Source organism: Lonchura striata, chromosome 15 (assembly GCF_050655825.1).
Source record: "Lonchura striata isolate lonStrDom1 chromosome 15, ASM5065582v1, whole genome shotgun sequence".
Taxonomy (NCBI): Eukaryota; Metazoa; Chordata; class Aves; order Passeriformes; family Estrildidae; genus Lonchura; species Lonchura striata.
In genome coordinates, this window is record NC_140717.1 from 12,066,631 (window position 1) to 12,093,112 (window position 26,482).

General features: G+C 59.1%; 3 protein-coding genes across 13 annotated transcripts; 2 read left to right on the plus strand and 1 right to left on the minus strand.

The window, feature by feature from the left end:
- Positions 1-931: 931 nt before the first annotated feature.
- On the minus strand, positions 932-2,069 carry CRYBA4 (crystallin beta A4). Its single transcript, XM_021544565.2, has 5 exons — positions 2,031-2,069; positions 1,795-1,913; positions 1,453-1,594; positions 1,210-1,352; positions 932-1,079 (listed from the first exon to the last, which is right to left on the minus strand). The coding sequence occupies exons 1-5, from the start codon at positions 2,067-2,069 to the stop codon at positions 932-934; spliced, it is 591 nt and encodes a 196-aa protein (XP_021400240.1).
- On the plus strand, positions 1,345-10,683 carry CRYBB1 (crystallin beta B1). 2 transcript variants are annotated; one of them, XM_085593178.1, is made up of 6 exons: positions 1,345-5,685; positions 6,271-6,430; positions 7,207-7,325; positions 8,876-9,008; positions 9,139-9,281; positions 9,615-10,683. In XM_085593178.1, the coding sequence occupies exons 2-6, from the start codon at positions 6,290-6,292 to the stop codon at positions 9,793-9,795; spliced, it is 717 nt and encodes a 238-aa protein (XP_085449304.1). In that variant the 5' UTR covers positions 1,345-5,685; positions 6,271-6,289; the 3' UTR covers positions 9,796-10,683. The 2 variants fall into 2 exon arrangements, with proteins under 2 accessions (XP_085449304.1, XP_021400239.3); XM_021544564.4 differs by having other exon boundaries at positions 1,345-6,430.
- A 51-nt stretch (positions 10,684-10,734) lies between these two features.
- On the plus strand, positions 10,735-26,403 carry TPST2 (tyrosylprotein sulfotransferase 2). 10 transcript variants are annotated; one of them, XM_085593184.1, is made up of 9 exons: positions 10,735-10,778; positions 14,538-14,614; positions 18,454-18,519; positions 20,780-20,872; positions 21,480-22,382; positions 23,816-24,014; positions 24,711-24,761; positions 24,876-24,924; positions 25,863-26,403. In XM_085593184.1, the coding sequence occupies exons 5-8, from the start codon at positions 21,547-21,549 to the stop codon at positions 24,903-24,905; spliced, it is 1,116 nt and encodes a 371-aa protein (XP_085449310.1). In that variant the 5' UTR covers positions 10,735-10,778; positions 14,538-14,614; positions 18,454-18,519; positions 20,780-20,872; positions 21,480-21,546; the 3' UTR covers positions 24,906-24,924; positions 25,863-26,403. The 10 variants fall into 10 exon arrangements, with proteins under 10 accessions (XP_085449310.1, XP_021400395.1, XP_085449314.1 ...); XM_021544720.4 differs by lacking the exon at positions 20,780-20,872; XM_085593188.1 differs by lacking the exon at positions 14,538-14,614.
- The last annotated feature ends 79 nt before the right edge of the window (positions 26,404-26,482 follow it).

Here is a 26,482-nt window from a genome sequence, read left to right on the forward strand (position 1 = left end):
GAGCCCGGGCTCGGTGGGGACGAATGGCACAGAGCCTGGGGACACAGGGACAGCTCCCCTCCCGCCGGGGGTTGTGACAGTCCCTCCGCAGCGCTGTGCAGCTGCTGGGCTCCCGCATTGTTCTCCAAAATCCCCGCCGGGTCCCCGGGGACCTCTGGCCTCGCCGCCAGCTGCCCACCGTGCCTGGCCATGTGCTGGCGCCGCTCCCGGGCCCCGCGTCCCCCCAGGGCTCTGGAGCTGCGCAGGGACACGGGGGACAGGACGGGGGTGACAGGAAGCTCCGCTCCTCCCTGGCTGCCGGCCCCCGGGCGGGTTTGCCCTGGGGCGCAGGAGGATTTCATTCAGCCCATCCCATAACTTTTTGTTTCTTCTTCTATTTAGACTTTTTAATTGTGATTTCCTGCGGAGAGAATCCCTCGCTGGGCAGCATTCCCTCCGCTGGTGGCCTTGCTGCTGCAAATGTCATGGATGGGACATTTTCACCACATCAAACATTTTCTCCAGAGCTCTTCTGAAATGAGGAATTTTTCCAGGCCAGCCTTTCCCTGCTGCATTTCCAGCTTTGTCTGCACACTGGGTGTGCGGGAGCGAGGGATGGGTGCAGGGCTGTGTACAGATGGGTGAGAGTGCTGGGATGGGTACAGGGTGTGCATGGACGTGGGGATAGCTGCACATTTGCTTGATCCCGCAGCTCCTTTCAGTCCCCGGCAGGTGCTGGAAGAGCACCTGGTGTCTGTGGGGCGGTGGGATGTGGGAATCCTGCAGACCCCCGGCTTTTCCAGCCGGGCAGAAAAATTCCCCTCCCCGGGAGCGGCATCACTCCTTCCCACGCACCCCCGTGGCGCTCATCCCCAACTGCCGGCGCCGCCTTGGAAAACCGAGCCTTTATTGAGCTTTGTCGCCGCCGGGCGCGGGGGCTCCGGCCCCGCCGTCACTGCTGGACCCTGCGGATGGACTGGACCTGGCCCGTCTGCGCGTGGGACCCCCACTCGCGGACGTGCTTGTACTCGCCCGCGGGGCTGTCGCTCTCCAGGAGGTACTGGAAGCCCCGGTACCCCGGGTACTGCGAGCACACCCACCTGCGGCAGAGCGGAGAGCGGCGCTGGCTCGGGGCTGGGCGCTGCGGGCGCATCCCGGCAGCTGCCGGAGCATCCTCCGGCCCCGCCGGAGCCCCGGCGGCCCCGGCGGGCTGCGAGCCCCGGTACTCACGCGCCGGAGCGGACGAGGAAGGAGCCCACGGTGCTGCTGCCCCAGCCCAGGGCGGGCAGCGAGGGGCAGTCGTCGCTCATCTCTGCCCGCTTGCCCTGGAAGTTTTCCTCCTCAAAGAGCATCAACCTGCTCCGTCCGTGATCCTGCGGCCGAGACGGGCACGGCTTTGGCGCTGCCGCCCCGTGCGCGGCCAGAGGGCTCCGGGGGTCGCCCCGCGGGGGTCTCCGGGGCGGGGGCACTCACGGCGCAGGCGATGGGGCGGAAGGAGCACATCCTCTCCACGTGGTAGGCGCTGCTGCCGCTCCACGCCTCCCAGCACGGGTACTCGCCGCGCTCCAGCACGAACTGCTGCCCCTGGAAGCCGCAGTGCTCGAAGCCTGCCCACCTGCCGGGGCGGGAGGGGTGAGACCCCCGGGGTGCCCACCGCCCCGCTCGCCGCCGGGCTGTGCCCGCCGCAGCCAGCCGCGCCCGCGGGAGGCGGCTCGGGGAGCAAAAGGCACTGGAGGCCTCCATCCTCCAACCCCCCTGCTAGCCGTGGGGTCCCGCAGCAGCGTGGGGAGGCAGTGCCCCGGGACCCCCACTCACGCCCCGCTCTCGATCTTGCAGGAGCGGACGGTGCTGAAGCCGTGCTCCGCGGTGCTGTAGCAGTCGGTGGTGAACTCGTGCTTCTTGCCCTGGAAGAAAGGCTCATCCCACACCACGATCTGGGGGAATAGAGGGAGTCAGGGGGCTCTGGGGGTGCCAAGGCCCCGAGCAGATACTGCAGGCCCATTCCCAGGTGTTCACAGGGCACGGTGCTCGTCCTGCCCAGGTGCCCATACCTTCCAGAGACCGGAGGATTTCTTGCAGCGGTGGGTCATGGTGGCTCTGTCGGAGCACAGGGGAAGGGGACAGTTAAAGCTGCCTCCCTGCCCAGATGAAAATGACCTCAGGAGCCCTTGTTGTGCTTCATGAGCAGTGTGGGTGACAACAAGTTGCTCCACGTTGGAGAAGATGAAGAGCTCTGTGGCTCTCCCTGCCCAGCCAGAGCTGCCACCAGGGCCATGTGGAGCAGTGGGCACCTGGCCCAGTGGGCACCTGGCCCTGGCAGGCATCCCTGCCCGTGCCCAGGGAAACTCCTCCTCCCACTGGCAGCTCCCTGAGCCAAAGCCCCGGTGCTGGCAGTCGGTGCAGGCAGGGCAGAGCTGAGCTGGGAGCACTGCAGAGGCGGTTGCGTGCCCACACTGAGCATCAACACCTGCCACAGGCAGGGACAGCCCCGACCCCTCGATCCCCAGCACCCCACCACAGCTCCCAGTGCCAAGGAGAGGTCTAGCCCCGGATCTCGGATGCTCCTCCACCTGTTCCCACAGCTGCTCACTCCCAGGCCCCATGCCAGCTGCCCCAGGCTCCAGCTCTTACCTGGGGTGAGGCACTGGTGCCCAGGGAGGTGACATGTCCGGCAGCCTCTGGCTGGGTTTTTATAGCCTCCAGATAGAGACAGAGCCCAGGGGAGCATTACTGAAACCCCTAACTCAGCACATGGCAGGGAGGAGGGACCGGCCGGAACAAAGGCACCGTGTCAGAGACGCTGATGAGCCGGGATGTGGAGCTGGCCCACCGGGCACAGGCTCTGACCCCCAGCCCACAGCTCCAGAGCTGGGGCATCGCCCCCAGGCTCTGCCAGGGCTCCTGCCATGTGCCCTCCCTGGCGTGGGGCTGGGCTGGGGCTGTGTCCCAGCTCTGGCAGTGCTCCCCCAGCCCGCAGGCAGTGCTGCCTGCACTGGGGGCACGGGGAGGTTTCCTCACACCTTTCTGGGAAGTGGGAGGAAGGACACGTCTCCACTTGCTCTCCCTGCAAGGGCAGAGCAGCTTACCCTAAATCCGGGGAGACTTGTTGCAGTTTGGGCACACAACAGCCATGGACACCATAAGAAGTAGGGACCAGGGACATGGAAATCAGTGGGGGGGGGTGGGGGTTTGAAAAGGCACAGGAGGGACTGGAGGTGCAGGTCATGACTTGGGAAGAGCTGCAGCAGCCTCCTGCCCCTGTGACTCTGCTGCCACCACATTCTGGAGACCTAAACACCTTCCAGCTTTCTCACAGTGACTCGCACACTGCTGCCACCACATTTTGGGGACCTAAACACCTTCCAGCTTTGCTCACAGTGACCCATACACCTCACAAATCATCCCAGGGTGGTGCCAGGGCTCCAAAGGCTGGGCAGAAGCATTCACCCAGCCTCCCCCTCAGAGTGGGCAGCAGGCCCGCAGGGAGTGGTGTGTTTTGGGACAGAATTTGCTAGAAACCTGCCAGGAGGTTGAGCCACAGTTCCCCTCATGCAGTTGCAGCAGCCCTGTGAGCCCCGGGCACCCTGGGGGAGGCAGAGCAGGGCAGCTGGGGAGGCTCAGCACAGCCGGCTGCCCCAGGGCACGGCAGGGTGGCACGGGCTGTCCCTGCCACCTGCAAGCCCAGCAAAAGCCCTCTTGGCACTAGCACAGTTTCTCCCTGGCCTCTCGCTGTGGCCTGAGCTAAACTCAGCTTACAATGGCCACCAGCACAGTGACCACCACCCACTCACTGCTCATGCCGTGTCCTGGCAGCATGACACGGTCACTCAGTGCCAGGCAGGGATGCAGCAGCAGGAGATCCCTGGGCAGTGGGACCCACCAGGGCAGAACAGACCCTCATGCCTGTGCCCTCCATGGCCACGCTGTGCCAGCTCTGGCCTTCTGCTGCCTTCTTTGGTGGAATTGTGTCCACAGGCTCACCCATGCCAGGGAGGGATGGTGCAGTGAGGGCACAGGGTCCGTGGCAGGGCAGAGGTTTTGTGTCTGGAGGGCTCAGGAATTGACCAAGGATCAATCCCTGCTGTCAGCCCTGCCACAGCACTGGCTCAGGGAAGCCCAGGGGATGCTGAGTGCTCAGCAGGGAGCAAAGCAGCCATCAGGAGCAGAGCTCAGCCCCTCCGAGCTGGCTTTCCAATGCCCAGGTTAAAAGGTGCTGGGGATTGGGAGGGGAAGCAGAGTCAAAAGCAGGGGGTGGGTAAAACCTGCCAATTAATGCCCAGGAGGCACAGGGGAGGCAGCACAGGGAGAACACCCATGCTGGCTCTGGGAGGAAGGGAGGGCAGGTTAAATTAGAAATCTGGATAAAAACCATGGGAACGAGCACAAATTGAAATCGTGAATCATGAAACACTGCTCAGTATGAAGGTGAGAACCAGACTGGGCCAGCAGACCCCACACCCAGCCACGTCACGGGCACAGCACACCTCCTGCAAAACCTCGGGAAAAGAAGGGATCAATACATCCTTTTTGTTGGGGATTTTGCGCAATTGCCCAGAGGGTGCAGCTGGATCCCACCACTGCTGGGTGACACATGAGAGGAACAAAGAGGAGGGCAGCACACGGGGCTCTGAGCCCTGTGCCCACACAGCCCCGGGTGAGGCCCTGCTGGTGCTGGATGCTGCGGGAAGCTGCGGGGGCTGGGCAGGGCTGTGGAGATGCAGAAGTGTTGATCAGGGGCTCAGAGGGGCTCAGAGGGGCTCAGGGGAAGGTCCCCCCGAGGTGTCATGGGGTGGGGGAGATGTGGCACCAGAGGCTGAGGTGCTGCAGGGACTGGTGGCAGTGCAGCCCCAAGGAGCCACCCCACAACCCTCCTGCACCCATCAGACAGAGCTGATGGCCCAAAACCACGAGTGTGGTGGTGGCAGAACCAGGGGTGGCACAGGGTGACCACAGCAGGGGGAAAATGGGCTAAAAAGCAAAGGAAGAACCCTGCCAGTGAGCAGGGACATTCCCAAGGGAGAACAAACACTGTGTTCAGGCACTCAGGTGGTTCAGAAAGTGTCAGCTTCGATTACACATTGTTTGGGAAAAAAAAAACCTAACTCCTGAAGCATTTCAGAACATTTCAGGTCTCGCTTTCTGGCATCTCCAGGGCAGCACAGCCGGTGCTTGCGGGCACGGAGTGCTGCTCAAAGGGAGAGGTGAGTGTTTGGAGGGGCAAAACGGGCACGGCGCAGCTGCCAGCCGGGCACGGCGGGGCTGCCGCACCCTCCGCGGTGGCAGCGGCACGGGAGCGGGTGTCACCGTGGGCCCGGGGCCTGGGCACGGGGCAGGGGAGGTGTTCCTGTGCCGGTGCCGGCTCCGGCAGGGCCGTGCCAGGGCTATATATGCCCTGCCGGGGTGGCCGCACGAGGGGCAGCGGGTGCCGGGCGCGCTGCAAAGTGGCACGGTCAGGTCTTCTGTTGTGCCGCGGGCACAAAGGAAAGTGCTGGGTTCAGCGGCTGGGCACGGGGCCGGGGAGAGGCTTCCAGCTCGCCCAGCGCTTTGCAGGATGTGATGACTGGGCGGCCGCGCAGACACTGATGAGCTGGCAGTTCCTTTGTGCGCCCGCCCGGGGGTCTGCCCTTGCCAGGCTATAAAGTGGGGGCCTCACGGCGCCCCGAAACACAAGCCCGCTCACTCCAACAAGAAGCAGCAGCTGCCCAGGTAAGAGGACAAAGTCCCCGGACACCGGGCTGCAGCCGGACCCGAGGTGGGGAGAGGGAAACTCAGGGTCTAAGCCGTGGCTACCGCTGTGGTGGTCACCTCTGGGAGCACCTCTGTGCTCAGTATCCCACCTCCCTCCGCTCCCCGGGGAGCTGCTGCTGACACTCACCTGCGGGGCCACGGCATGCTGCCAGCTGCAGGGCCTCAGCAGGCTAGGGCTGTCCCCTTCCCACCCCTCACACGCTGACCTGGAGCCCCCCGAGCTCCCAGGTGTACCCTGTGCACGATGGCCCCAGTGCCTGGCACAGCATCAGGCCCCATCTGTGGGCATTCCTACGGTGCTGGCACCAAGCTCAGGGCTCTCCTGACCACAGAAGGAGAGTGTGGACGCCAGGACCTCCTGTGATCCCTCTGGTGAAGACAGGACCCCTGCCTATGCCTGCTGGAGAACCTTCCAGCAGCTCCTCTCCTGGCCCTGTCCACGACCCCATTGAGAGTCCCCATCCAGATGTTACGTTCTTGGGGTGGGTTGTGGGTGCCCACATCTGTTCCTCCCTCTAACCTGCTGCTGGTGCCCTGTCACAGACTTGAGCCCACCACCGCGATGTCTGAGACCACAAAACTCGCTGCTCCCGGCCAGGCTGTGGATGACAAGGAGAAGGCAGCTCCTGCTCCAACTCCATCCCTCGACCCTGCTCCTGTAGCAAACAGCAAGGGCGAGGAGCCCTCCCCAGAAGCCTTCAGGGTAAGCCCTGTGGCTCCCCGTGTGCAGGGACACGCTCCGGGCTGAGGGACGGGGCAGCATCTCTGGGGCAGGAAGAGATTGTTCCAGGGGGAAGGACTGTGGAAGTGTGGGAGATGCCATCCCTGCTCTGTCCCTCTGACAGCAGGCACGGGATTTGGGCAGCTGCTGCAGGAGGAGCAGTCTGAAGGTGCCTCAGCCAGGACAGCTTGTTGGGGACCACAGGCTTTGGAAGTGCTCTCTCCTGGATTGTGGTGTCAGGGCTGGCTGCTGTCACCTGCTCCCTCTGGTCACTCCCTGCATGCAGGGGTCCCGTGGAGAGGTGGAGGGGACACTAGGGGTGACAGGCCAGCACTGAAATGCCACAGTGATGCCAGCATGCCACTGAGGCACTGCAGAAGGGCTGGCATGGAGGGGGGCGAGTGATGCGAGGGCTCCGGTGACACCGTGCCAAGCTGAGAAGGGCACAGTGCAGACAGAGCACCTGGAGAAGCAGCTCCTTCCCACCAGCAGCAGTAATACCAGGTGCAGGATGAGGCCAATTTGGAGCAGGAACAGCTGTTGGAGGAAACCTTTCCGTGCTCAGCCTGCGCTGGGCATGCCCATGCACAGAGCCCAGCTGAGCATGGGCGGGCACCAGAGCTGAGAAGCTGCAGGAAGGCTCGGAGAGCCAAGGGGGACACGTGGAGCAGTGGGCTCAGGCATGTTGGGTCACACAGCACCAGCCTGCCCTCCCTGAGCATGCTTGTCCTCATCCAACCCTTTCCTTGCACCCCCAGATTGTTGTCTTCGACCAGGAGAACTTCCAGGGCAGGCAGATGGAGTTCACTGCCGAGTGCCTGAACCTGGCTGACCGTGGCTTCGACCGGGTGCGCAGCGTCATTGTCACCTCTGGACCGTAAGTGACCCCGGCCATGGAGGGCATTGAGACCCTGGGGATGCTCCTGCTGGGTGGGGACACGGCCCTGGGGGCACCCTGGGCACAATGTGATGTTCAGGGGCATTTCCCTGCTGCCTGGGCAGAGCGCAGCAGGGCCAGCGCTGCGGGCATCCCGGATCTCCTTCGAGGAGGACAGGAGAGCCAGGATGGCTGGGAAGGATGCCAGGGCCACATGCAAAGCAAAGGGCACCAGAGACGAAGCCAAGGGCTGAGGAAATATGTCCATCATTTCAGCCACCTGGAGCTGTCCATGGACTACAAGAGAGCTGCAGATTTTAGAGAAGTCAAGGTGAAATTCTTGGATCAGGCTGGCACAGGCAGGGACGGGCAGGGACAAGCACATGTCTGCACCCAGGCAGCTGAGCAGCAGCAAGGGGGCTGGGCAGGCCTCAAAGCCATGAGAACAGTTGACACAGGCAGGGACAAAAACGATCCCCAGAGCAGATAACTGAGCAGACAGATGATCTTGATGTTGAAAGAGCATCCCACAGTGCTGTGCTCGGCTGGAAACGGCGTCCCCAGGAATGCAGGGGGGCTGGTAGTGCTGTGGGGAGGATGCACAGGACATGGCTGGTCCTGACAGCATCCCTTGAGGGATCAGGAGTGACCTGGAATGACATAATGCAGCACAGATTACTTTTTTGTTAGGAATCCAGAATATCCAACTCTTCTTTAAACAAATGGGGGATGGAGCAGCCTGGAAGGAGCTCAGATATGATACCTGGGAAACTGCACAAGACATAGAAGGGGTGAAACTGTAAGGACAGAGAACTTGGGTGTTGTTTGGGACCTTAGAAGCTTATTGAGAGTCACTGAGGAGACTCTGCACCCAAAAATGTGTTTAGGAAAAGATGAAATCAAAACAACCAAGCTGAGCTTTAGCAGCCAGCTTGAGGCTGCGCAGCCTGGGGTGCCTGAACACATCTCCTGCCAGCAGGAAAAACCCTGCTGGCATTTGCAGGAAGAGCTGTTCTGCAGAGAAAGGGGAAGCAGCAAATGCAGGACTGTTGTGGTGCCAGGGGCTTCTGGAACCCCACACCCACGACATTCCCAGCACCGCAGCACCTCGTGGCTCTGCTGAAGAGGTGACATTGCACCTGAGTGAGCCCCACTGCCAGCAGTGGGACGGGTGCCAGCGCTGGCTGGCGCTGGAGCAGTGAGGTGTGGGTTACACAGCCCAGGCAGGGGGGACAGCCAGTGCTGAGCTGACCCTGTGGGGTCACCAGCTGTGCAGGGGTCCTGCTGCTCCCCAGCTGAGCAACAGGAGCACTGTGAGTGCTGGTGTGTGCTGCAGGATTGGACACACACACCAGTGAGCTTCCAGCCGGGAGCCCACGGATCAGCGCTGGCTCTGCACAGACCACAGTGCCCAGGCTGGGAGAAATTTGGAGCAGGGTGGTGGGGCCACAGCCTTTTTGGAGACCCCTCCACTGTCCTGCAAGCTGGCTGAGCAGGAGGGGAACTGCTGGGTGGCACCTGACCCGCTCTTTGCCCACCTCTCTCCCCAGCTGGGTGGCCTACGAGCAGGCCAACATGCGTGGGGAGATGTTCATCCTGGAGAAGGGCGAGTACCCTCGCTGGGACACCTGGTCCAGCAGCTACCGGAGCGACTGCTTCATGTCCATGCGTCCCATCAAAATGGTGAGTGCCTGGGAGCAGAGAGCTCCGCTGGGGTCTGCCCAGCACTGGGCTGTGCTGCTCGATGCCTCGCTGCAGCAAAGCTCCAGGGCTTCGGCCACACTGCCCAGCACCCTCCCTCTGTCTTCCCCAGGAGGCTGAGGATCACAAAATCTCCCTCTACGAGTCTGCTGACTTCAAGGGCAACAAGATGGAAATCCAGGAGGACGACGTGCCCAGCCTCTGGGCTTATGGCTTCTGCGATCGCGTGGGCAGTGTGCAGGTGCCCAGTGGAACGTAAGCTGGGCTGCAGTGGCATCTGCCTCGTGCCAAGCTCCCTGTCCTCCCCAGCTGCCTGCCATGGGCTCTCAGGCAGCCAGAAAATGCTGTGTGGCTGGTTTTGGTGGCATGGGTGGTTTTGGTGGCATGGGTGGTTTTGGTGGCATGGCTGTTTCTGGTGGCATGGCGGTTTTGGGTGGCGTGGCTGTTTCTAGTGGTGTGACCTGTCCCTCAGAGGTTGGTGACCAGCACAGGGAGGCTCTGCGGGCCCTCCAAGCGCCCACAAGCCATGTGGCTGCTGCTTGGAGCAGCCAACCCTGCTCAGGCGCCCTGCGTTTGCTTTTCCCACAGTTGGGTTGGGTACCAGTACCCTGGCTACAGAGGCTACCAGTACCTGTTTGAGACCGGAGACTTCCGACACTGGAATGAGTGGTCTGCCTTCCAGCCCCAGATCCAGTCCATCCGCCGCATCCGGGACATGCAGTGGGACCAGAAGGGCACCTTTGTCACCCCCGACGTGCCCTCCGACTGAGCGTGCTGCCTGCTAGCTACGAGTCCCGGGCCCCGTGGGGCACCCCCGCCTCCCCTCGCGCTCGCCTGCCCAGCACTTTCCTTGTACATTGCACATTCCCTGGATGTACTCTACCTTGTGAGGCAAATTAAAAAAAAACCAGATGATTAGAACTGCTCGGGGGTCGGTGGTGCGTGAACGCGGCTCCGCTTGCCCGGGGTGTGCCAGCCTTGCGCTGGAGCCGGGTGGGACACGGGGGAGGGGGGTTTTACCAGGGAATTGGTCCCTGCTGGGGCTGCGACAAGGAGACCCTCGGTGCGGGGGAAGGGGGTGGCAAAGGCCCTGCAGCCCGACCCCACCAGCCCCCGTGGGGACCCTCTCATTTTGGGGACTCGGGGTGCCCCGGGAGCCGCGGAATCAGGGCGGGCTCCTGGCTCTGCGGGATCGTCTGACTGCGAAGGGTCCCGGTCCCTGCCCGCGGGATCCACTGGGCACTAATTAACAGCCGAAATTGCAGTCAATCAAAGATAATTCACTTTCAAGGAGTTTTATTTTCCCTCTTCGGGTGCTGTCCCTCCCCACCGGGCACTTCTCTGCGGCCTCATTCCCCTTTTCCCTCCCGGTGGGGCACCTCGGGTGGCATTTCCCCGCGCTCCCACGCCGCTGATTAGCGACGGCGGTGATTAATTACAGCCATAGCAGTGACGGCAGCGCTGCCGGGCGCTGCACAGAGGCAGCACCGGGACCGGGGATAACGGGGAGGCCGCGGGCAGCGCGGCGCGGAGCGCTCCCGGCAACTCGCGGGGACGGCCGGTACCGGCAGGGACACGGACACGGGCTCGGGGCTCGGGCTCGGGGCTCGGGGCTCGGTTCCGCCGGTGCCGCCGGTGCCGCCCGGTGCCCGGCGCGCGCGGCGCACGCGCGGAGCGGCGGGCGGGGATCCCGGCCCCGCGTGCGCGTGACGTCGCCGCGTCTCGCGCCGCTCCGGGCCGGCGGCGGCCCCGGTGAGTGCGGGGGGACACCGGGGACAGCGACCCGGCCCGGCCCGGGTACCGCCCGTGCCCCCGCCGTCTGTGCCCCCGGCCGCGCCGGCCGGCAGGTGACAGCGGCCGGGCTGCGCGGCGGGCGGTCCCCGGTACCGGCGGGCGGTGCCTGGTACCGGCTCGGGGCTCGGTGGGTGGCGCGGGCGAAGCGAACGGAGCGCGGAGCGGCGGAGGATGCTCGGTGCGCAGTGCGGGGGGTGCGCGGTGCGCGGTGCTGGGGATGCCGGGCGGCGATGCGTGATCGGAACGGTGCTGGGTGTGCGGGGCTGGGGATACCGGGTGATGATGCGTGATCGGAACGGTGCTGGGTGTGCGGGGCTGGGGATACCGGGTGATGATGCGTGATCGGAACGGTGCTGGGTGTTCGGTGCTGCAGACACAGACGGTGCTGGGTGCTCGGTGCTGCGGACACAGAGCGGTGCTGGGTGCTCGGTGCTGCGGACACAGAGCGGTGCTGGGGATGCAGAGCGGTGCTGGGTGCTCAGTGCTGGGGACACAGACGGTGCTGCGGACACAGAAAGGTGCTGGGGACACAGAGCGGTGCTGGGTGCTCAGTGCTGGGGACACAGACGGTGCTGCGGACACAGAAAGGTGCTGGGGACACAGAGCGGTGCTGGGTGCTCGGTGCTGTGGATGCAGAGCAATGCTGGGTGCTCAGTGTTTGGTGCAGGATGCTCAGAGTAGTGCTGGGTGCCCAGTACAGGATGCTCGGTGCAGGGTGCTCAGTGCTCAGTTCAGACAGTGGTGCTGGGTGCAGGGTGCTCAGTGCAGTGCAGGGGGTGCTGAGGTGGCCGCAGGGTGCTCAGTGCACAGAACTCAGTGCAGGATGCACGGCAGGTGGGACAAGGTGCTCAGTGCAGCGTCCTCCTTGTACCTTTGTCCTCCCATTCTGCTCTTTGGCACATGGTGCCCTCTCCCCCCTCCCATGGCACCCCTCTGGTAGCCAGCACCAAGCTGTGCCCCCATAGCCTGATCACTGCCGTACACAGAGGCACCCATGGGCTGAGGGTGTCTGTCTGTCCATCTGTCCAGAGCTCAGCCAGGGTTGGGACTGCCCTTCTCTACCAGGATGAGTGTAGTGGCCTGGGCAGGGTGGGTGCACAGTGAGAGGCTTCACCTTTGGGTCTCAGGCAGCATCAGTCTCTGCTGAGGCTCGAGAGGTGTTGGCAGCACCAAGTTGGGGGTGGCTGTAGGATGTAGGTCCCTTGTCAGGGGGTGCAGATGGGCTCCTGACCAGCTGCATTGGTACCTTGCAGCCCATGCAAAGCACTGGCACTCTCCTGGCAGTGCCCATCAGTTACTGTGCCCTGTGTGTCAGGGATGTGACATCCATGCTTTGTCCAGCTCAAGTTCCTTGGGACTCGTGGCTGGAGTTGCTGGCACCAGGGCCGGCAGCGTGAGCTGGGCTTCCCTCCTCTGCAGGCAGGGGATGGTTTGCATCACAGAGGCCTTTGCTCTGTCCCTCTCTGTGTTTGTTTGCATGCTCGGGCTCTGTCCAAAAGTCATCTCACAGCTTGAAACCTCTTCAGACTCCTCCCTGTGCCAGGCCCCGCTGGCTGCTCGGACTCGGTTTTGGGAGGCGAGGCCGTGCTGCTCCCTCCTGCTCAGGCACCGAGCAACGGTGAGTGGGGAGATCCAAATCATTGGTGCCAACAGGTTTCCAGATTTGCCGTGTGTTTTGTGGGAATGCTGCAGGGAGCTCGTGGGGAGCTGTCAAGTGCCAACGCGGGTGCCTGCGAGCGGGGTTTGAGCGGGGTTTGCCATGGCAGCTGGTGCCCTGAGGCTGCTGCATGTGGCACCACAGGAGCAGCTGTGCTGCAGAGCCCGAGGGGAGCCCAAGGTCTGTGCAGAGTCACACGAGGGAGGCAGCCTGGAATTTGGGGGACAGCAGCTGAACTGGGCACTGTGTGAGTCCTCCCCAGTATCGCCCAGAGCAGCTGGATTGGGGGGCTTCACTGGGAGGGGATGTGGCAGGCTGAGGCCTGGGGTCTCTGCAGGACGCTGGTGGGCTCACCAGCATAGGCAGGCTCATGCCACAGCTATCCTCTGTCTGTAGGTTTTACGAACTGTATTAATAATTTCTGTCGCTATTTTAAGGAGCTTTTTCCAAAGGCAGTTTGCATTCCGGGTACGCTGAGCCTTTGGGGATGTGTGGGATGGCAGGAGCGCTGTTAAAACGCGGGGACTGTCAAGAAGATTTTTGGAGAGAGAAAACAAACCCCCAGCAGGTGGTTTTATTTGGCACCGTGCAGATGCGCCTTGTGATGAATTTGTGATGCCTTGCGGAGCCTCAGCCTCATGCCTTGGCCAAGCATGTTTCCCTCCAGACTCCACAGGCAGCGGGCACACAACCCGGGAGAAGCTTGCCCTGGTATCGCCTGCCTGCTTGGTTCACTCTGTTTTCCAAGCCCTGTCTGCCTCCAGAATTCCTGCAGGAATTCTCTCACAAGGCAAGCGATGCCCTTTTGCCCCGTTTTCATCCCCAGTGCGTGCTGTGGTGCCTCACGGTGTGAGTGCAAGCAGGAGGGTGGCCCTGCCACAGGAGCCCCTTGTCCCCTCCCAGGGACACCAAACAAGAGCAGCAGCAGGGGTTGCTCAATGTGCAGTGCTCGGAAGTGAAGCAAGCACTGCTTCCCACAGCGCATTCCCAGGCAGTGACCCCAGACTGAGACTGGGGGCTCTGAAGGGGTTGGAGCATGCAGGTGCTTCTCCACGGAGGAACAGCCACGGGCATGTTGGCTCCAGAGCCAGAGGATGCTGTGCTGGGGCAGGAGGAGCTTTTCCAGCACTCCTATTCCTGCTCGGTGCTGGGAGGGATCCTGCGGTGTGAGCAGCTGCTGGCAGTGCCTGAGCTGCAAAGGGGGGGTGGGATAACAGCTTCCCCACTCAGACAGCTGTGCTCACAGCTGGCTGCAGGCCAGCACTCAGAGCATGGGCACAGGCCTTGGTGGCCCAGCGTTTGCAGATGCAAGTGGCAGCAGAGGAGGAGCAGGGCTCCCAGCTGCGCTCCTGCAGACAGGAAGGCGCTCGGATGCGCCGTGCAGGGTGGTTTGGCTGATGAGGCAGCAGCGGCGCAGGCTCGGAAGGACCCGGTTCCGTTTCTTCCATCGGTTTCACAAGGGCTTCACCCGTGCCAGGGCTTGGGAGTGGTCACTGCCCGTCCTCGTGGGGGCTGGGAGTGGGAGGCCACAAACACACGTTGCTGAAGTGGGTGCTGGTGCTTCCCAAAGTTTCTGGCTTTGTGGAGACGCCAAGTGTTTGCCTTTACGGCATCCATTCTGGGCATTCTGGAGATCCTGGGGCTGGTCCGTGCTCAGGACTGTGCTCCTGAGGGAGCTGCAGGAAACAGGACAAGAACGAGCACAGGAGCTGGGGAAGATGGGGAGCAGTGTCCCCTCTCCCCTTCCTGTCTGCAAGGTGAGCAGTGGCACCTCTGTCCTTGCTGCCCTGCCCTGCCCTTAGGCAGTGCCTCCAGGGCTGCTGCTGCTGCTGCATGGGGAAATAAAACACTTTGATTTTGTTTCTTAAGCAAATTTGAGGTTTTTGGGTTTGTCTTGCAGAAACAATTTTTTATTTGCAGATCCTGATCTTTGTTCATGCAAGAATGAAGCTTGTTGAGACTTAGGGTTTGGCGTGTGGATTGAGAAAATATTTTTTGAAGATACTTGGTGTTTTTTCTAGCAGTTCCTCTGACTTCTCTTCCTCCCTGTTGTATGGCAGGCTCTGACCACCCACATTCCTGCAAGGGAATATTTCTGCAGTTTTGTGAGGGAGGAGCTGTGTTTGCATCAAGCCTGGTGAGTAAACAGGGCTGTGCAACCCTCGGTTCCCCTCACCCACTGCCCCTCTGCCATGGGGATCCCCAGGACATACTCTGAACGAGGGCTGAGAGTTGGAGTGACTTGATCAGAAGCATGGACAAGAATCACAGAATTGTCACAGAATCGTGGAATGGTTTGAGTTGGAAGGAATCTTAAAGATCTTCTAGTTCTACCCCCACTTCCATGGGCAGGGACACCTTCCACTAGACCTGGTTGCTCAGAGCTCCATCCAGCCTGGCCTTGGACACTTCCAGGGATGGGCAGCCACAGTTTGCTGGGCAAGAGGAGCTGAGGGAGATCTCAGTGTTTTCCCAGAGCCCCATCCTCCAGCAGACAGTGGAGTCATTGGTCAGGGCACAAGGGGAACCAACGTGGGAATGTCACCATCAGTGGACTTGTGCTGGCTTTGCCTTTGTCCCCCTGAGGCAGCAACTGCAGAGTAATTAAGAAAGGGTGATGCTCTGTGGGTTAATTAAAAGTCAGGAGCTCCCTCTGAAGTGCAGAACTCGTGTCCCATTTCAGCACAAGCGTGTCTGACATGCTGGAGCCTTGCTGCTGTGCAGGGACACAGTGCCAGGTGCTGGGGAGTGGGTAGGTGCCTCCATCCCTGTGTCCTGCCAGCAGCCTTCCCCTTGGGAATTCCATAATTAATCTGCCACTCTGAGCTGAAGGCCGTGTCCCTGCCAGGTTGGCAGGGTGAATGCTGAGGTTTCCTTCTCCTGACGATAAAATGTTGTTGCCGTGCTTGGAACAAGGGATGGGTGGAGGGGATTTACTGTAAATTGGTGGGATTTTTATTGTTTGAGGAACACTGTACCATTGATCAGGATAATAAAATGTTTTGCTAATCATAACAGCCTTGAGGCGACAAACCAACAGTCTGTTTGTGCTGTGAAATGTCTGTGGATTCTCTGCTGATGTGATTTAGGGCCTGTTGGAGCTGGCTGGCACACAGTGCCCCTATCCCCCTGGCTGGGCTCTTTGGGATGCAGGGTAAGGATGCTCTGCTGGAATAATTTGTGTGGCTCAGGGCTCTCACCTTGCAGGCTTTTCTGAGCCAGAAAGCGTTTGAAGCTGGCACACGCTGCATCAATCCTCGGGGGCAGCAGGTTCTGCTGGTTTATTTTTCTAGGTACTTAGCAGTGAGAATAAATTCCCCTTTGTCCTCTGAGCCTGTTGGGTGCTAAGATGCAGCTGGAGGAGCCTCTGTGTGGTTTGGGTGCTGAGGTGACTGCTTGAATACTCATCACTGAACTCCTTTTGGCTGTTATTTTTCCCTGAGATGATGGCAGCGGTGCAAGTGTAAACCACAGGGCTGTCAGTGCTGTTTGGGGATTTTCCAAGGGACACAGAACTCCAAAGTGCTCCAGACCCCAGGTGTTTTTGTTGGGATTGGTTATATTTTCACTGGAATTGGCCTCTGTTGCACTGGATGCCCTGGGTTCATGACCTGCAGTGCAACTTCAGTTTTAGTCACCAAACCCATCCTGCTCTCAGTGGTGCTGCTCTCGCCACGTGGTGGCTGACAGCAGTTTCTTTTTTTTGTTGTTGTGGGAGGGTTTTTTTGAGTGCTGCAGCTTAATTTTCATATCTTCTCTCCAAGGCTTAGGGCCATGGCACACCTGCAGCAGAGGTAGGTGCAGAGCCCCTGCCCCACCACTGGGATGGGTGGGTTGGACTCTGTTCCCACCGTCCCGTGGGATCGATCCCGGTCTGTGCAGCGCTGGGGTGGAGGAGCAGGAGCTGGGGGTTGTGCAACAGGGCTGACGCTGCACTCAGTGACCACAGCCACCCCCGTGGTGCCTCTGTGTGCTCCTGGTGGAGACTAGGACTGGCCCCATGCTCCATGCCCCATGCTCCAAGCTCGCTGCATTCCAGTCCTGCTAAGAGAGATACCTGGGAAGTGTTTGGAAATGTGCTGTACAAGTTGCCAGCAGGATCATGCAAGAGGAGCAGAGCTGCCATCAGCAGTGCCAGCGTTGAACTGAGCTCAGGTTGAGATGAAGCAGTGGCCCTGAGGCAAGCCGTGTTTATTTTTGTAAATGAACTGGAGACTATCAATTCAGTAATTAAATATTGCTGATTTGCAAAGATGTGAGTTGGATGTGTTGGGACATTTCTTGCTGACCACAGTTTCTGCTGCTGTTCCGCCACAAGGGCGCCTGCAGAGCCTCATCCCTTTATTAATCACCAACAAATTGAGCTCAAATTTTCCAGGCCACACCTATGTCTTTTGGGGAGGCTACACTTAATGACAATCATTTCTGGGAATGGTTTAAAGAAAAATTCAGCTTTTGGTCTTATGGGGCTTCTCATAGAAACTGTTTCTGTGGTTGTTTGTAACACTTTAACAAATGGTGTTTCCGCACAGCTGAGGGTGCTGTGCTGGCACTGGGGCCATTCCGGGGTTGGGTTTTACCCCTTCCCAATGCAGGTGCCAAGGTCAGGGGTTTCCCTTGGGGGTTTTGGTTGGGGTTTTGGTCAGAGCTGTTGGAGCCCAGCTGGTGGTGGCGCTGCACAGCATCAGGAAGGAAGTCACAAACAAGTGCGTGTCTGTGTGTCTGTCCGTGTGTCTGTGCCCGGGCAGGAGCTGGAGCTGTTTCTGGAGCAGGGTGAGTTGGGTGGGCTGTGGGACCACCTCTGCCCCTGCACCTCGGGGCACTGCAGAAGCACATCCAGGGATGCAGCTGCTGCTCTGTGGAGCTGCAGCCTGGCCTGGAGCTGGAATCCTGCAGTCCACGGAGGCCAGGCTGAGCAGGAAGCCTCACAGGGAAGCGCCTGCACTGCAGATAAGCCCCTGTAGAGTTCCTGTTGGGTGGAGTTTCCCTCTGGTTTCTCCTTAGTGCTGAGGCAGAGGGGCCGGTGACACTCGATGTCAGGAGAGGAGACTGGAATAGCCATCAGTGTCACTACTGGAAATGTTCTCAGGAACATCCTGCGAGGCCGGGACCTGCTGCACAGCCAGGGGGAGCTGACTGGGAATGTCCCAGCAGCAGTGACGCCATGATGGTCCCAAGTCCATGCTGTGATCCTGGGAGCAGAGTGACATCTGGTGATCCGCCAGGTCCTGGCCCCTCGGGGTGCTCTGCTGCAGCTCCATGTCCCAGACTGTCCCCAGGATGCTCTGTGCTTGCAGGAGGGTTTCAGCCAAAGCTGCTGTGCTCCCTGGCATGGAGCAATTCTTATGGGAAATCCAGTGTCCAGGGGTTTGGTTTCCAACCTGGAGGGATTTCCATGCTGTACTGGTGCTGCTGCCTTGGCAGGTGGTGAGGCTGGAGCGATCTTTGTTCCTTGGGCTGGAGCCAGGAGGAACTGCCAGGCCTGCAGGTCCTCTGGGCTCTATCTCCTTTCACTGTCACTGATCTGGGGGCTCTGGTCATGTGCCTGATTTCAGCATTTCCAGCAGGCGAGTCTGGAGCTGCTTCCTCTGGTCAAGGCTGTTGTGCCGTCGGTGTGTGCTGGAATCGTGCCCAGTTGGATTGTCATCCCCTGAGCTTTAAACATCCAAGCTGCTCGGGTCCCACTGAGGCCTCTCCTCTCCAGGAGGCTGCATTTCCTAAAAGAGCAGCTGCCCTGCTGCTTCCCTCTGTGTGTCCTGGCTTGGCTGTGCTCTGTGAGCAGTGCTGGTGTCTCAGGGCAGCTGTACCAAGTCCAGCTGCCAGTGCTGACCATGAGCTGGGAACACCAGCTCCAGCAGGAACACCTTTCCCTGGGGCTCACAGGAGGCTGTGGGGAGGAGGGGAAGGTGCTGAGGAGGAGAGCAGATGTGTGTGCTAAATAAACAAGTCAACACTGTGGCTTCTCTTCCTCATCAGGTGTTTTGGTGGCCACGGGTTCAGGATGAAGCTCAACTAGCAGCACAATGACTGTACAGGCAAAAGGTAAGAGCAAGCAGCTGGATGTGTGGTTCCCCTGGGATGCTGGGTGGCTGCTGCACATCTGTCTGATGATGTTGCACATCTGTCCACACCACCACTGTGCCCTGTTGATCCTGTGTTGCTTTCACAAGCTGGCACGACACAGTGTCAAGCCTTGTTCATGCTCAAGTCCCATCTGCATGGGAATAGGGAAGACTTGCTGCCTGTAGGACCTCTTGTGACTCTGCTGTCACTTCCCCACTGGTTCCCATCCTACTCCATGCTCTGGGTGGCAGCCTTGCCCTGATGCTGGCCAGGGACAGAGCCCCTGGCCCTGTGTCACATCCCTGTCCTGCCATGTCCAAGCTGCACTCAGGGGCTTCAGCCCTGGATTGCTGCTGGCACTTTGCTTTCTGCTCCCATGTCACCATTCCCTGCCAGAATAGCCTCTGACAGCTCTCTAATTTCTGCTGGAGTGGGAAGCTCTCAAAGCCAGCTTGGGCATCTGAAAGGGTGTTGTCCCTGGAAGGGCTGTGTCTGCTCAGACAGCCCTGCACCTAATTACACCATGATTCCAGCACAGTATCTGCTGGGGAGGAAATGACCCATCCATCTTCCCTCACAGACTAATGAGGCCCATAAATTTTAGGAAATTCTCAATGGAGAATTGCACAAAAGAGCTGAGAACCAGCTGGGCTGTTTGCGGTTGCCCCCGGCCCGTGGCCAGACACGCTCTGGGTGTCTGGTTCAGCCCTCCCAGCACATTGGGATGATCCCAGGATGATCCCAATGGAGAGGTTTGTCCCATTCCAGCCTTCCCAGGGCTGCTGTGCAGGGGCAGAGCCAGAGTCCAGAGCTCAGCAGTGGGGAGAAGCCATGCTCCCATGAACACCTGCCTTTCCCACCATGTGCTTCCCATGCTGGTGGTGTTGGGTGGGAGCAGTGGGAGCTGTGTCCCTGCCTGCGGAACAGGTAGGGTAGACCCCAGGGATTCCCAGAATTCCAGATTCATTCAGGTTGGAAAAGCCCTCCCAGACCATCCAGCCTGAGTCCAACCTGTGCCCAGTTGTCACCGGCTCAGAGCACTGAGTGCCACGTCCAGGCGTTCCATGGACACCTCCAGGGATGGGGACTACCTCCCTGGGCAGCCCCTCCCAAGGCCTGACCTCTCTTTCTATGGGGAAGCTCCCCCTGATGTCTGACCTGAACCTCCCCTGGCACAGCAGGCATCCCCATCGAACATAATATGAGAGTCCCTTTGTTCCCTCCGCAGCTCAGCTGGAGCTGCTGGAGCATCTCGGTGGGAACTGCTCCCTGTCAGCTGGTCCTCCTGGAGAACAGAGCACTTCTGTGCTCCAGCCTCCTTTCACGATGCAGCCTTTGCTGCTAATTAGCTTGTCTCGATCTGCATCGCCCTAATTATTCCAGTTGGCCCTAAATCCTGCCTGCTCCTCTGCCATCCATTGAAATGGGTCTTGTGGCATTTGCAATTATTTTGGGGTGAACATTTGAATATATTTACATGACAGAAACAGATGAAGAGAGCAGGAAGGAGCAGCACTTGTCTTGTTAATAGCTCTGACTCTGCTTGGTGCTGCAAAAATGCCAAAGCTGTTGGTTGTTCCTCTGATCTACATCCCAACAAATCCACCCACTTTACCTCATACCTGTGGATGCAGCTGAGGCTGTTTAGCCTTAGGTATGTTACCAAGCAGCTGGTCAGGGTGGACCAGGGAGTAAAGAGCCACAAAAATATTTTTGGTGGTGATGTTGCTGTGCTGCTGGGATGGGGGAGGGCATCCCTGGGGTGAGAGAGAGGCACTGCCTGGGCAGGGGTGGATAAAAGCTGGTGGGTAGATGGGAGATGAGTCCACGATGGTGGAGTGGGATGTCAGGGACTGGAAGGGGGGACCAGAGTGAGTCCCTCAGTGCCTGGCAGGAGAAGCAGGAAAGCTGCCCAGCTCCAGGCTCTCTCCTGCCTGCTCCCTGCTCCGCATTGGGCTGCTGCACAATGTGTTCCTTCGTGGAGGGGAGAAAGCACTTTTCTGGAGCAGCTCTTTGGCCTGTCAGCAAAACAGAATCCATGGACGGCCCGTTCCTTCCACTCCATTCAGCTCCTGCCCCAGCCACATAATCACAAAGAACTGGAAATCCCGGGGTGAGCCCAGGGGAGGATTGCAAAACCTGCACTCGCAACTGGGGCGGATGGGGGGGAGGGGGTGGGAAGCGGTGCCAGCATTCCCGGGAGTCCCTCCGGGCACGCAGCTGAGCTGGGCACTTGCAGAAGCTGCAGCCTGCCTGCTGGATGTCCTGCCGAGCCGTTGAAAACCCCAAAAAGTCTCGGTGCCAGATGAAGTGTCACGGATTTCTCCGTCAGGTCAGTTTGCGAGGCAGGGCAGGGTGGTGAACGCTGCGTGTGGCTGTTCACTCTCAGGTGGTTGAATTTCTCAGCGTTTCCTTCTAACGGTTTCTCCTGATTCAGACCCTTAAAGCTGGCATGAGAGGCTTTTGTTTTTCTCTTATTTCAGCTTTCCCCTCCCCTGTGACCACAGAGTTAAACTAAACAAAATGTAGGGAGGATGCAGGTGGCTGAGAGGTGAGCGGTGCTGGAGTGCTGACTTGGGTTTGGGAGGAAAAACCTCATCTTGGGTCTGGGCTTCATCTGGGATGGAACAGGCTCTGTAAAGATTTTGTTTTAAGGATTCCCTGAGTATACAGGGCTCCTCCTCTCCAAAACGTTCCTGGAGCTTTGCTCCAGCTGTAACCTGTGTTTCTGGGAGCACAAACAGTGCAGAAATTCTCTCTTTGGGTGTGCACTGAGACAGACTTTAATTACCTGCTGGGTGTAGGGCACCAAGCCTGGGAGGTGCTGATAAGTGAAGGAGGTGCTGATAAGTGAAGGAGGTGATGAAATCTGGGATGGTGTCAGCATCCCATCAGAGCAGGGCTGGCCCCGCTGCTCTGACAGTGCTGTTCTCTTGCAGATGCCCGTGGGGTTGGACACTCGCTAGCGGAGAGCTGAAGCCCCCAGCCTGTGCCCAGGAGAGCAGGATGCGGGTCACCACGCGCAGGGTGCTGCTGCTGGTGGGCTCGGTGGCGGCCCTGATGGTGACCCTGCACCTCGGGCAGCAGGTCCTGGAGTGCCAGCAGGTCCTGAGCGAGAGGAGGCACAGGCTGATGAGGCCAGAGAACGAGGAGCTGGTGATGGTGGACGCCAACCACGTGGAGTACCGGTACAGCAAGGACATGCCCCTGATCTTCATCGGCGGCGTCCCCCGCAGCGGCACCACGCTGATGAGGGCCATGCTGGACGCCCACCCCGAGGTGCGCTGCGGGGAGGAGACCCGCATCATCCCCCGCGTGCTGGCCATGCGCCAGGCTTGGTCCAAGTCCGGCCGCGAGAAGATGCGGCTGGACGAGGCGGGGGTGACGGACCAGGTGCTGGACGCGGCCATGCAGGCCTTCATCCTGGAAGTGATCGCCAAGCACGGCGAGCCCGCCAGGTACCTGTGCAACAAGGACCCCTTCACGCTCAAGTCCTCGGTGTACCTGTCCCGGCTGTTCCCCAACTCCAAGTTCCTGCTGATGGTGCGGGACGGGCGCGCCTCGGTGCACTCCATGATCACGCGCAAGGTGACGATTGCCGGCTTTGACCTGAACAGCTACCGGGACTGCCTGACCAAGTGGAACAAGGCCATCGAGGTGATGTATTCCCAGTGCCTGGAGATCGGCCGCGCCCGCTGCCTGCCCGTCTACTACGAGCAGCTGGTGCTGCACCCCGAGCAGTCCATGCACAACATCATGAGGTTCCTGGACATCTCCTGGAGCGACACGGTGCTGCACCACGAGGAGCTCATCGGGAAGCCCGGTGGGGTGTCCCTTTCCAAGTGAGTCTTGGCTCCTTCCTCAGCTTTTTGAGGAGTTTTCACTGCACAAAGCAGGCTAAAACTGGGGACAGAGCTGCGTTGCTGGTGTTTGCGTGTGGTTTTAGGGCAGGAGGGACAGCACGTTGTACTGCAGTGGGGTTTGTGTTCCCAAGTAAGAGATGGCTTTAATGCTCCCAATCTGTTGTACTCCACAGAACAGCTTGTCAAGCAAGGATTTCAGGAGCAGGTGACTGTTTAATCTCTCTTGACACTGCAGAAATTATTTCAGTCTCTAATTTGCAAAGAACTGCTTACTCTGAAACGTGAGCTCTTTAATGCCTCTTTCTCCACCCGTCCTCAGATGCATCTTTGGTGTGATTAGTTGTGCTGCCAATGATGATGAGCTATAGTTCTTTCCAGGTCTGGGGTTGGTATTGCAGAATAAAAGCAATACCTGCTCAGTGGAGGCACACCCAGCAGTCTCTCCTGCCCTCTCCATGTGTGGGGGGTGTTTGCCTTCTCCCACTTTCTTTTCTTCTTTTAATGCTGTTTCTTTTCTAAATGGAGGCTTAAGTCAGGCTTAGCAAAATTTAATCAGCTGTGTAAAGGAATTATCCAAGTCTCTGTATCAGTTGCTGGTGCCCTCATGTTGAGGGCACAGGAGCCACGGGGGATGTGCAGCTGCTCCAGTTTTCTGGGATGCCCTGGGAGTGCAGCCAGCTCTACTTCCCTGTTTGCTCAGAGTAAATTGGTCCAGGTTGCTTAGATCAGGTTTTGAATATTCATAGGGGTCACTAATCTGTGCTACAGCCCACACATCTTACATTGTTTTCCTCTGATAAGGAGAGGTGTCCTGGTGAAACCCCCTGTCCCAGTGCAGGATGGATCCCTCCTGTAGGAAAAGAGAAGCACCCTCAAGTTGTGCCAGAGGAGGTTTAGGTTGGATCAAAAGGAAAATTCCTTCCCTGAAAGGGTAATTAAGCATTGGAACAGAGCAGTGGTAGAGTCACCATCCCTGAAGGAATTTAAAAGCTGTGTGGATGTGGCAGCTGGGGACATGGGTCAGTGGTTGGTAGCCTCAGCAGTCTTGGGGGAATGTTTGGACTCACTCTCTTAGAGGAATTTTCCAGCCTTAATGATTCCATGATGCTAAACAGGAGGACCCAGCCTCTGGGGTTGTGGAACCCCCTGCCAGGGTCTGCTTCCCCAGAGCAGGGCTGTGAGGGATGGAAGCTACCCCATCCAAGGAAGTGCCCAACGCCAGGTGGGACAGGATTTGGAACAATCTGGGATAGTGGAAAGTGTCTGTGCCCATGGCAGGGAGTGGGATGGGATGGGATTTAAGGTCCTGTCCTGTGGTTCTGTGTGGAGGTGGCAGCGAGCTGTGTGTGAGCCCAGCACACGCATGAAATCCAACCACTGTGTCTATTGTTTTCGTCCTTTATTTTCCCCAGGATAGAGAGGTCAACAGACCAGGTGATCAAGCCGGTGAACATGGAGGCGTTATCCAAATGGATCGGGCACATCCCCGAGGATGTGCTGCAGGACATGGCCCACATCGCCCCCATGCTCGCCAGGCTCGGCTACGACCCCTACGCCAACCCCCCCAACTACGGCCACCCCGACCCGCTGGTTGTCAACAACACGCACAGGGTGAGTGGCACTGCCATGGAGGGGACAGGCCAGGGGCTCACAGAGCCCTCGGAGCAAGGCAAGCTCCTGAACCAGATCGGGATGGAGCAGGGGGGAAACACGCTCACACAGGGAAAACAGAATCACAGAATTCCAGAGTCATTCAGGATGGGAAAGGTCTCCCAGGACCATCGAGTTCAACTTGTGCCCGATCCCCACCTTGTCACCAGCCCAGAGCACTGAGTGGCACATGGAACACATTTCTTGGACACCTCCAGGGATGGGGATTCCAAACCCCTCTGAGCAGCCCCTTCCAAAGCCTGACCACCCTTTCCATGAGGAAATTCCCCCTGGCACAGTTTGATGCAGTTTCCTCTCTCCTGTCCCTGTTCCCTGGGAGCATGACCCCACCACAGTTTTCCCCTCCTGTCAGGAGCTGTGCACAGCCAGAAGGTCCCTCCTGAGCCTCCTTTTCTCCAGGCTGAGCCCCTTTTCCAGCTCCCTCAGCTGCTCCTGGTACTCCAGCCCCTTCCCCAGTTCTGTTCCCTTCTCTGGATGTGCTCCAGCCCCTCCATATCTGTTTTGGAGAGAGGGGCCCAGCAGGACAGAGCACTCAAGGTGCAGCCTTTTCCCTGGCAAGGCTGGGAATGGCTGACAGCAGTGACCCAGAGGTGATTCCACTGCCCCAGGGAGTCACTCCAGGTTCTCTTTCCACAGGTTTTAAAGGGGGATTATAAAACACCGGCCAATCTCAAAGGTCACCTGCAGGTAAGAGCCAGGTGTACCCTGAGGGTTTGGGACACACCAGGGTACCCGTTCCCTGCTCCCTTCCCTGAGGAATGCTGGCTCAAAGCTGACCCTTCTCTTCTGGGGCTCTTCCAGGTGACTCAGAACACGTCATCTTCTCACTAAGAAAATTAATGATTTCCAGGTAAGACCCTATTTACTTAATTTTGGGGGATTTGGGCAAATCCTGCATTGCTCCAGGACCAGCACTTGGTTTGTGTGATTTCTGTGGATCTGCTGGGGTTCCAGGCACACTCCTGGTGCCAGGGATCCTTCACAGTCGCCTCCGATCTTCCCACACAATGCTGCTGTGTGGGACCATTTGTAAGGAATTCTTTTCCTGAGCTCTGGGAAGGGGATTAAAGCTGCAAAATGAAACTCAGCTGCCTGGGAGGGTTATTGCAGCCCATCCCTGCGGGTAGCAGGGACACATGGAATGCGTGGATGAGCTGGGCTGCTCCCCAGCTGCCTCCAAAGACGTGCCATGGACCTGAGGAAGGGGATAGAAAACAAAGGGAAACATGATGGAAAACAAAGCTGCTGCCTTGGGCTGCTGTTCCAGAGACAACTGTTGATGTGTTGGATGTTCTTCCTCCATGCTAAAGCATAAAATACCATTCTTGGTACTAAAACTAATCCTTTAAGAGCAAGTTTCTGTCTACAAGCATATGGGCTAGAAAAAGATCAGAAGCACTGAGGCAAGATCAGGAATTGTGTATCCCCCTTGTACTGAGCTGAGAATTGGTTCCTTTCTGGCCATTTTTTGTGTCATCTTTAAACCCTCAGTCAGGCGTTGCTGTGCTAGTCTGAGGGAATCCTGCTCCTGAGGGAATCCTGCCCATGAGGAGATTTTGCTACTTAGGGGCTCCTTAGGGAATCCTGTCCCTGAGAAGATCCTGCTTCTGAAGGGATCCTGTTCCTTAGGGGATCCTGGCCCTGAGGGAATCCTGCTCCTGAGGGAATCCTGGCCCTCACAGGATCCTGCTCCTGAGGGGATCCTCCTCCTGAGGGGATCCTGGCTCTGAGGGGATCCTGCTCCTGAAGAAGTCCTGCTCCTGAGGTTCTGTGTTTTGTCTCTTCCAGAACGCTGCCAACAGCCTGTTGTTGCCCGAGAAGGAAGAGCGTGCAGTGGGCCCGTGGAAATCTGTTCTCCAAGCATATTGCTTGCTCCTACTGTTGCCAAATGACTGCGCTCCAGGAATGTATTTGCATTTATTTGCAAAGGCCAAACGTGCTCCACGGCGGGAACGTCCCCGGCCGGTCGCAGCGCTCCGTGGGGAATGCAGCTGTGGAAAGCCGGGGGGACGGGAGGAGATTCCCGTGCCGTGCCTGGAGGATTCTGTACATGGCGTGTGTGTGTGTGTCTCGTGATCCTGTTCCCGGTGTGGGAGGAACAGCCCTCCCATCCCTGCTGTTCCGTATTCCTGGGATCGGGAAGAGCCAGCCTGGTCCTGCTGTTTCCAATTCCCAGGGTCAGGAACAGCCCCCCTGGCCCTGCAGAGCCTTTGTGGTGCGTGTGCCCTCCCCCCCCACCGCCTCCCTGACCCTGCAGAGGCTATTGCAGAGTTAATATATGCCCCCCACCCCACCCCTGGTGTCGAACACCATTAAAGCGTTGATTTGATATTTAATATTTTAATTATTAATCGCGCGGGCTCCTCCCCCTCTACTCCCCACAAGGCGGCGCCACCTGCGCGGCCGCG

Excerpts from the sequence above, each read along its gene's own strand:
- CRYBA4 (XM_021544565.2), bottom strand. The coding sequence starts at position 2,069 with ATGACCCACCGCTGCAAGAAATCCTCCGGTCTCTGGAAG. Across the intron at positions 1,914-2,030 it reads AATCCTCCGGTCTCTGGAAG|ATCGTGGTGTGGGATGAGCC; the intron begins GTATGGGCACCT and ends CTATTCCCCCAG. Across the intron at positions 1,595-1,794 it reads TGCAAGATCGAGAGCGGGGC|GTGGGCAGGCTTCGAGCACT; the intron begins GTGAGTGGGGGT and ends CCGCCCCGGCAG.
- CRYBB1 (XM_021544564.4), top strand. The coding sequence starts at position 6,194 with ATGTTACGTTCTTGGGGTGGGTTGTGGGTGCCCACATCTGTTCCTCCC. Across the intron at positions 7,326-8,875 it reads GTCATTGTCACCTCTGGACC|CTGGGTGGCCTACGAGCAGG; the intron begins GTAAGTGACCCC and ends CTCTCTCCCCAG. Across the intron at positions 9,009-9,138 it reads CCATGCGTCCCATCAAAATG|GAGGCTGAGGATCACAAAAT; the intron begins GTGAGTGCCTGG and ends TGTCTTCCCCAG.
- TPST2 (XM_085593184.1), top strand. The coding sequence starts at position 21,547 with ATGCGGGTCACCACGCGCAGGGTGCTGCTGCTGGTGGGCTCGGTGGCG. Across the intron at positions 22,383-23,815 it reads GGTGGGGTGTCCCTTTCCAA|GATAGAGAGGTCAACAGACC; the intron begins GTGAGTCTTGGC and ends TATTTTCCCCAG. Across the intron at positions 24,762-24,875 it reads ATCTCAAAGGTCACCTGCAG|GTGACTCAGAACACGTCATC; the intron begins GTAAGAGCCAGG and ends GGGCTCTTCCAG.